Source organism: Myotis brandtii, unplaced genomic scaffold (genome assembly GCF_000412655.1).
Source record: "Myotis brandtii unplaced genomic scaffold, ASM41265v1 scaffold134, whole genome shotgun sequence".
Taxonomy (NCBI): domain Eukaryota; kingdom Metazoa; phylum Chordata; class Mammalia; order Chiroptera; family Vespertilionidae; genus Myotis; species Myotis brandtii.
Genome location: NW_005354756.1, coordinates 2,089,428 through 2,098,528, shown reverse-complemented (window position 1 = coordinate 2,098,528; position 9,101 = coordinate 2,089,428). Strand labels below are relative to the sequence as shown.

The following is a 9,101-nucleotide window of genomic DNA, read 5'->3' as shown; positions in this document are numbered from 1 at the left end:
CCCACAATGCCCTGGGAGGGGGCGCTGGAGCCCAGGCGCGGGGCTGGGGTGCGGTCCGAGCTGCTGGTGGGCGCGGGTTCAGAAAGGGGGAGAGTGGGGGATACACCGCGCTGCGGTCGCTTGGGACCCCCAGGCTTTGGCTGTGAAACCGGAGGCCTAGTCTCCACCTTAAACCTGCTGCTGGGGCGCGTCGGGTCTTCCGTTTGGTGCTAATGGGTTTTGGGGAAAAGGAATTAATTGCTCCTGGCGGGAGAGGTGAATTCCAATGCGCCCACCTACGAGCTACTTGAATGCAAACCTGTTCGTCTCTCCACTGCCTTGGCTCTGCTTATGTTCTCGAATGTGGCTGCTCTTCGCACATCTTTGCTCGTCTATACCTTGAGCTTAACTCCCAGGTACCTTGAGAAGTGTTGGTTTCATTTAGTTTATTACCCGGCTGTTTGCCCATCCCCACACCACTCTCCTCAGTACGATTTGATGCGGTTACGTGTGTAGCGAAGTCTGTACAGTTGTGTCTCATCCCACTGGACTGTACGGTCAACCTAGAAGGTGGGCTAGATTCCATTGAAAGATGAAGTTGCTTTGAGGAGTAATGAGAACGCACCTGCTTCCCCTACCCCCCTGGAATGAAAAGGACTAGATGGTCAACTTTTGTTTTCCAGGTTCCCACGTAACTTAAAGGGAAACTTTTCACAATGTCCGGAGCCCTTGATGTCCTGCAAATGAAGGAGGAGTATGTCCTCAAGTTCCTTGCAGCAGGAACCCACTTAGGTGGCACCAACCTTGACTTCCAAATGGAACAGTACATCTACAAAAGGAAAAGTGATGGTCAGTCATTGCTTTAGTGGCCCCCCCCCCCTTTTTTTTTTTTTTTTTGCCATTCCACCTTTCAGGGCAAATTTTGACTCCCGCCGTTCTGTTGAGAAGTGCTGGGTGAAGTAATTTCTGCGTCTTCTTTGTAGGGGTCTCTACTAACTAATAAAACCAGATGTCTACATTGAGAACAGGCTTTAAAACTAACTGTTCTGGCTGTGGTTGGAAGGAAAGGTTTCTGGGCTCCAGTGGAAAAGGGTGGTGGGACTTGAGTTGGGTCATGAAGGTGTGAGATGAGATGATGAAGCTCGTGAGCTGAGTTCCCCTCCCATAGTACCTTAATTTCATAGGTGCTGATAGAGGTTAGTTCAACTAAATTTGGAGGAAAGTCAAGCAAGAGAAGAGGGGATTAGCAGTTCGGCTTGGGAGGTATTAGAAGAGGGAGGACATGTTGTGACAAGAGTGGAAGGCATTACAGTGGGTAAAGCAGTTACTCAGTTTGGAGATGGAGCCAAGGAGGGATTTCAGCTCTGATGGAGTTTTAGATTGAATTTGGTGTCAAGGCAGATGAAAGAGTAGTGAGAGGCCAGACAGTGGGCAACAACGCATAGGCATTACTGCAGAGAAAGAGAAGATGATGACCTGCGGATTGAAAGCTGCACACTATTAAAGCTCGGGGTGGAGGCCAGTCTTGGCCGATGAACTTCTGAGTGTCGGAAGTGTGCTATATTAATGGCAGGACTTTCGCTGACACCAGTAGAGCTTGCCTCTATGACTGGAGTTGATAGTGCTCTCTGCCACATTCAGCTGTTTAGAAGAATGTCCGTTTGCAAAGCCAGGTCAAGTGCTAACACCTCTGCTGTCACTAGGCATCTACATCATCAATCTGAAGAGAACCTGGGAGAAGCTTCTGCTGGCAGCTCGGGCCATTGTTGCCATCGAAAACCCAGCTGACGTCAGTGTCATATCATCCAGGAATACTGGCCAGGTTTGTGGAACAATATGGTTGGTTTTTATTATTTAAAAAATAAACATTTGGGGGTGTATGGAAGAGTATAAAAATAACACATGATTTCACTCCAGAAATGTTGAGCTGCCAATATTCAACATTTTTGGTGTATATTACACTTGCCACCTGACAGTGTGTTGAGCTTCATTTTTCATGTCATGTATATTCTTGTGCCACTAAATATCGAGAAATGACCCTGATAAAATGACTCATCAGATTTAATGGTAGTCAAATTTTTTATATTTAAATGAAGTACTGGGTTAAAAGAAATTTTGTTGTCAGCTGCAAAGGTTTTCAACTCTCCCTCCTGGGAGCACGCCCTGCTTTTCCCTTTCCCACCCTTGGCTCCTAAAATAAAAGAAAGGTTGTATAAGCATGGTGCTAGTCCTCTCATCCAAGACTTCATAAGAAGCAAGAGTAAGGATCTGTTCCAACTTAAATAAAAAAGAGCTTTTTTATTCACCCCATTTCTAATTTTGAAAAAAATGCTTGGCTTTGATTTGAACGGAGCTTTTAAAATCATGGGAGAATGCTTTCATGTTTCATTGTTTAGCTTGACAATAAAACTAGTTCCCATTAACTTCCAGTGTGTTTTGTGGGGGTGGGGGTAGTGGAGTTGGTTGTTGCCCAGAGGCTGGCTTGTGACTGGATCCCTCCAGTTTGGTGCCTGGTAGAAGAAAGTCTACTGTGGAATGAACTTAGTCACCACTCTTAGCTTCCTTCAGTGGAAATTACTAAGCATTTATATTGATCTAGGAAGTGTTGCTAGGTGCTTGGGATATAGCTGGGAAACAACCAAATGTGCCTTTTGGAAGGCAAACAGGAAGTAATAAGCTCTATAGAAGAAAAGGTGAGGGAAGGTAAAGCTGGCTGTGTTTCTGCTTTTGTAGGATAGCTGTGTGATAACTTGACCAGAGCTGGAAGTGCTTACTGGTTATCAGGGACTGTTGTACTGGTTTGTTTAATTTTATAACCTTACTAGAGGCCCTACTACATGCACGAAGTCGGGCACGGGTGGGGTCCCTAGGCCTGGCCAGCCCCAATTGGGGCCAGAGGCTGGCAGGGGCAGGGGTGGGGGTGACGGGGGAGTGCACTGACCACCAGGGGGCAGCTTCTGCATGGAGTGTCTGCTCCCTGGTGGTCATTGCCCACCATAGCGACTGGACGTTCCGATGTAAGGATTGCTTAAGCTTTTCTATGTGTAGAGGAGGAACCTGGAGGCATATGAGTAATTAGCCCAAGTCACTCACAAAGTGGCCCACGTGGGTAGAAATCAAGCAGTGTGGCTGTATCCTCCAGAAGCAAGGGAGCCAGTGAGCCGCAGGTACCTGAGGGGGTGGGGACATAGTGTGGGGTTTTTTTTTTTTTACACTAGTTTTGTAAGTATTTGTCAGGTAACATGGAGGCCTGAATTGCTGGAATTTGATGCTTCCATTTTTGAGAAAGGGATATTTGGGGGTTCTGGCTAAAGAGGCTGCTTCACATGATAACAGAACGCGTCACACGTTTACTCTGAGTTTCCTCTGTCTCTGGAGCACTGCTAACTTTTAATGTTAATTCTGAAGCGAGCTGTGCTGAAGTTTGCTGCTGCCACTGGAGCCACTCCCATTGCCGGCCGCTTCACTCCTGGAACCTTCACCAACCAGATCCAGGCAGCCTTCCGGGAGCCAAGACTTCTGGTGGTTACTGATCCCAGGGCTGACCACCAGCCTCTCACAGAGGCGTCTTACGTTAACCTGCCCACCATCGCTCTGTGTAACACAGACTCTCCGCTGCGCTATGTGGACATCGCCATCCCTTGCAACAACAAGGTAACTGCTTTTCTACCTAAACTAGATCTTGAGAATGAGTGCTCCAGAGAGGGTTGGCCATTCCTCTGCACATTGTTAGAGCTTGGAGTTGCGGCCCCTGGTGGCCCATTGACTCGCAAGTGTAGGTAGTGTGCTACATGAGAGGCAAGACTTGGCAAACACCACAAGGGTCTCTGGCCCAATGAGTGGAGTTTGATAGTAATTCTTGCTACAAGTGTGAGTTGAATGTATGAGAGCTTTAAGGATATGAAAACATTTGAAAGTTTGTTTTCTGTTTTCAGACCAGCTTGATGAATCCTTAAAGATCCTTAAAAGGCGGGCTGCATATGGTTCAAGTTGGTCCTGTTTTGTCTTAGGGACGGAAAGTATAGTGTCACTCACCGTAACTGACATGGTGCTTAACGTGCTAGAGGTTTTTAATTAAATAACCAGTGTCCTGGCACTGATCTTGGGGTATTTAATTTTGTTGCCTAGGATAGAAGCTTGACAGCAGTACTTTTATAAAATTTCAACCAATCAAGGTGGAGAACCACTGATAAAATTGAACAATCTTAATCTTCTTGTTATAAACACTAAATACTGAGCCATGTCTGTTCTCTTGGTACCAAGAACCTAGATAATGTGGGTTTGGGTTAGGTGGAATGGGAGGTACACGCTGTTTGGGGTTGACCGAGTGTTACTTCTATTGATTTCAGAGAGGAAGGGAGAGGGAGCTAGAAACATCAGTGATGAGAGAGAATCATTGATCGGCTGCCTCCTGCATGCCCCATACTGGGGATTAAGCCTACAAAACCCGGGCATGTGCCCTGACTGGGAATTAAATCAGGACTTCTGGGTTCAGGGAGATGGTCAACCACGGAACCGCATCGGCCAGGCCCAAGTGTCACTTTCTAATACCCTGGCATTCTTGCAGGGGGCTCACTCAGTGGGTCTGATGTGGTGGATGCTGGCCCGGGAAGTACTCCGCATGCGTGGCACTATCTCCCGTGAACACCCGTGGGAAGTCATGCCTGATCTTTACTTCTACAGAGATCCTGAAGAGGTAAGCTTCCTCCACAAAGGCTTGTGGTCACATAAGCAAATTGGACACCTTGGTTTATACTTCTTGCAAGTAAAAGTTGTCAGTCCTTATGAAAAAAAAACAAACACTTTTTTTTTTTAACCAGATTGAAAAGGAAGAGCAGGCTGCTGCTGAAAAGGCTGTGACCAAGGAGGAATTTCAGGGTGAATGGACTGCTCCTGCTCCCGAGTTCACTGCTGCTCAGCCTGAGGTTACAGACTGGTCTGAAGGCGTGCAGGTGCCCTCTGTACCCATTCAGCAGTTTCCTACTGGTATGTACAGTAAAGCCTCCATGTAACGAACTAATTTGGGTGAGGGGTGTTAAACCCAAAGTCCATTAAAAAATTAACAAGTTAGATTAGCTGTTTTTACTTTATGTAGACACGTTAGTGTAATTAAAATTAAGTAGGAAAAGTTTTAACTTCACAGTAAAGTTTTCTATATATATTACTGTAATTTTAAATTTGTACTGAATAGGTCTGGTCACTTCGAGTAAACATGCACATAGCTGAGGTATGGCTTAGCGCATGTCACAACATCCAAGGAAAGTCACGCCATTTAACAACAACCAATTACCTCATGAGATGTGTGATTTTATGCTAGTCATTCAAATCATTGGCTGAACATTGTTTACAAGCGGTGACTCTTGAGTTTAAATATGTGGACTATAGTTGTAGATACATAACATTTATGTCAGTGAAATCACTAGTGTTTTTTTTCAACGTGGCCTATTCACTAAAATTAGTTAAAAACAACAGTATGAATTAATAACAAAAATAACCTGTTAATTATGAGCAAAACTTGATTAAAAGCCTTTTAAAAAATTGATAGGGTGTTAATTTTCTCATGACATACGGACTGGAAAGTTTGCTCATTAAATCTGAAGTCTGTTAAAACGAGGTCTGCAAAATCAATGGTTTACTGTATCATGATACAAGTGCATCAAGCTGGTGGTTTGGAACGTCTGTTTTTAATCTAACGTGAATGATCTCCAAGGCCATATTAAAAAGTTTGTCCCAGTATTCATAGCTGTGTTAACCTGAGAGATTGAATTCAGGTGCATTTGAACTGATCTGGCCGTGATCTGATTTTGAAATGTGTGTCTGACAGAATTCGAGGCAGATTGCTGGTGCCAGGGAGGTGACAAAAAATACTATGGGAACAGAGCTGATGGCTTTTCTTTTTTGGTATTTTCTTAACAGAAGACTGGAGTGCTCAGCCTGCCACTGAAGACTGGTCTGCAGCCCCCACTGCTCAGGCTACTGAATGGGTAGGAACAACCACTGAGTGGTCCTAAGCTGTTCTTCCACAAATTCTTAACAGAACGGAAATGAGGTTGATGGAAAATAAACAGTTTCTAAAAGTCGTGTCCATTGTTTCAGTTTTTTATTCCAGATCGAGATGCCTGGAATTTAGGTGCCTTGACAAGTGTATTGCTTTCTATTTTCTGTCATCTAGTCAGCTGATCTATAGATTCTGGGAGAGGGTTGTACAGGTGTGCAGAAATTCCATAGAATATTGCCTAGTGCTCTGTGCATTTCAATTCTATTAAGAATATGGCTCTCTACTGATGTCACAGTGCCACTCAGCCAAGTGAAAACCATTGTCTTGAATGAGAATAGAGCAGTTAAGTGGATCCAGGTTTGGAGTAGCTGCAATGATTTACATAGATTTTTTGTACCCTTGGAAATTGACAAAATGTCCATGTGACTTTGCAGGGCCCCTTGCAGTGGAGCAGAGACAAGGGGGACCCCTCAGCTCAAGCAGCATTAACTTCATAGAAAGTCTGCCACGGGCTGTGTTTAGGAACAAATTTGGACAAATCTGCCATGTCCTTCAAAGCTCCAGTGTGTTTGGAGCTCAAACCCATGACAAGTGGTCAGCACACCTGCAGTAATTTCTGGAATCAGGGTGGCTGGAAAGCAGGGGTAGGTGGGGAGAAGGGACGCTGCGTGTAAGGCCCAAGTGAGGGATGGAAAGCTCATTTGTCAGTATGTTTTGTGGTTAAGGAGGCTGTTCAGAGAACAAGGAATAGGAAAACACGGTCAGTTTCATCTAGAATATACATTTTTTGTCATAAATTGACTCCTGCCTGCAATTGCTGAACCCTGCAGGGCAGTGGTTCTCAACCTTCCTAATGCCGCGACCCTTTAATACAGTTCCTCATGTTGTGACCCCCAACCATAAAATTATTTTTGTTGCTACTTCATAACTAATTTTGCCACTGTAAACAATATGTAATTATGTTTTTCGATGGTCTTAGGCGACCCGTGTAAAAGGGGTCGCAACCCACAGGTTGAGAACCACTGCTCCAGGGACTACCCAATCTGTTCCCTTACTGCCTCGGATCCCCTCCAGTCCTGTGTCTTAGTGCCCAATATCTCCAAGCTGGAAACCTTGCTGCGTTCCTCTTGGGGTACTTGCCTTCTGGCATTGGCACAACATCAAACAGCCTTTTGTCTTCCATATATAATACAATTTTAAGGATGAGATGTCTGGCAAGGTTATTGTACCCCATACCAGAAGCCAGGTCCTAGATTGGAAATTTGTTTAGACTCCTTACCTGGCTGGGTTAAATTTGCCCTGAGGATCATCCTCTTCACGGCCTTCATGAGAAGTAGACATGGAGACTATTGTAGACCAAATAGCCATTGCTACTACAGGAGCCATCAGACAAAGTAGTTCTTCAAAGTAGTCCCACAAAAGCAGCCCAGCCACCTGGCTGGTCAGTGGCAATTTATACCCTCAGAAGAGGCCTCATGCTGATTTGTGATGCTCGTACTACGTAAACATACATCCTTGCCTGCACACATGCATATGGCAAATTGGCCCTGATCTTTGGGCCTTCTCTTATTAGGGTTCCCACACCACCCCTTACACAGGATGGTCTTTTAGGCATACCCTGCCCATTTGCCAGCTCCTTGAACAGAGTCTACAACAATAATGGGTCCACCCTAGGTGAAGCTCACATTCCTGTCCCCTCACGGTGTGCCATCAAGGCCATTACATAGTTAAGCCTGTAAAGACCAGCTGGCCAAAGGGCTACTTTGCTCAGCATCTGAATCGAACTATATAGTTCGTCGGTATCCAAATGGACAGTCTCAGTTGTGCATGTAGCAGGGTACTAGACCCATCCTTACACCACTTGGCCTCCGGGATGGGTGGCGTACCTTCTCGGGGACAGACTAAGGACCACCCCTCCATAGGGGTTTCATCTCTTGACGGGGTCTCATGTCACAGGAACCAACAGGGTTTGTAACTACTGTGACAGAGGGCTGGTACTTACTGCTGCTCTCCATTGTTAGTTACTGCAACTAGGTTAAAAAAAATAAGGGTTTCCTCCCTAATTTTGTATATATTAAAATTTTTTCATAAAAATAGACTGCCTAGTTATGTTGAACATTGCAATTCACTGAAATTTACTGAGAAAAAAAAATCAAATTAACCAATATCAAGTATTGACATGAAAATACCATACACTATAACCTCCACAGTCGATTCCTGAAATAGACTTTCAACCAAACCTGGCCAGCGTGGCTCAGTGGTTGAGCATTGACCTGAGGTTAGTTTGATTCCTGGTCAGGGCATATGCCTGGGTTGCAGGCTGGATCCCCAGTGTGGGGCCTGCAGTGGGCAGCCGGTCAGGATACTCTCATCACTGATGTTTCTCTGTCCCTCTCCCTCTCTGAAATAAATAAAAAATACATTTTTGAAAAAAGAAAATTGTGCTTGATCATTAATTGAAATCTATTAACTCAAATGGCCACAGATTAACTAGGGTCTGTGATTTTCTCAAGGCATTTTCTTAAACCACCAGATAAAATGGTAGATGCATGGCTGTTGGTGAGCATAGAATTAAAGGTAGTTCTCTTTTCTTCTAATACTGGCTCTCTGCATGTTTCCTGTCTCTTGATAGCGGTGATTAGACTCAGGGCTCCCCATTGCGATGTGCTGACATCTGACCAAGATCCCCTTGACCAACTTTAGTCAGGAGGCCTCTACCTTGGGACGTCTGTCTTTGTATCATCCCATTTGAACAAGAATCTAGTTGAGTCATTTTAGCAAGAATGCCCCACCCTTGATATCTAATTGAATTCCTCACCACCACACCCTGCCCCCCGTTATCCTTTTTTTTTTTTAATATATTTTATTGATTTTTTTACAGAGAAGAAGGGAGAGGGATAGAGAGTTAGAAACATTGATGAGAGAGAAACATCAACCAGCTGCCTCCTGCACACTCCCCACTGGAGATGTGCTCGCAACCAAGGTACATGCCCTTGACCGGAATCGAACCTGGGACCCTTCAATCCGCAGGCCGACGCTCTATCCACTGAGCCAAACGGGTTCGGCCCCCATTATCCTCTTCACCTCCAGAGTGATGTCTGCTCAGTTGGGCCTGACTCAGCAA

General features: G+C 45.1%; 1 protein-coding gene across 1 annotated transcript; it reads left to right on the top strand.

Moving 5' to 3' along the window:
- The first annotated feature begins 656 nt into the window (after nucleotides 1-656).
- Nucleotides 657-6,056, top strand: RPSA (ribosomal protein SA). Its single transcript, XM_005860414.2, has 6 exons — nucleotides 657-828; nucleotides 1,683-1,801; nucleotides 3,388-3,633; nucleotides 4,547-4,675; nucleotides 4,800-4,965; nucleotides 5,896-6,056. The coding sequence occupies exons 1-6, from the start codon at nucleotides 696-698 to the stop codon at nucleotides 5,988-5,990; spliced, it is 888 nt and encodes a 295-aa protein (XP_005860476.1). The 5' UTR covers nucleotides 657-695; the 3' UTR covers nucleotides 5,991-6,056.
- Nucleotides 6,057-9,101: the final 3,045 nt, after the last annotated feature.

Bases quoted from the DNA above. Each gene is read 5' to 3' on its own strand.
- RPSA (XM_005860414.2), top strand. From the start codon at position 696: ATGTCCGGAGCCCTTGATGTCCTGCAAATGAAGGAGGAGTATGTCCTC. The intron at 3,634-4,546 runs GTAACTGCTTTT...GCATTCTTGCAG, and splicing joins CCATCCCTTGCAACAACAAG to GGGGCTCACTCAGTGGGTCT. The intron at 4,676-4,799 runs GTAAGCTTCCTC...TTTTTTAACCAG, and splicing joins TCTACAGAGATCCTGAAGAG to ATTGAAAAGGAAGAGCAGGC.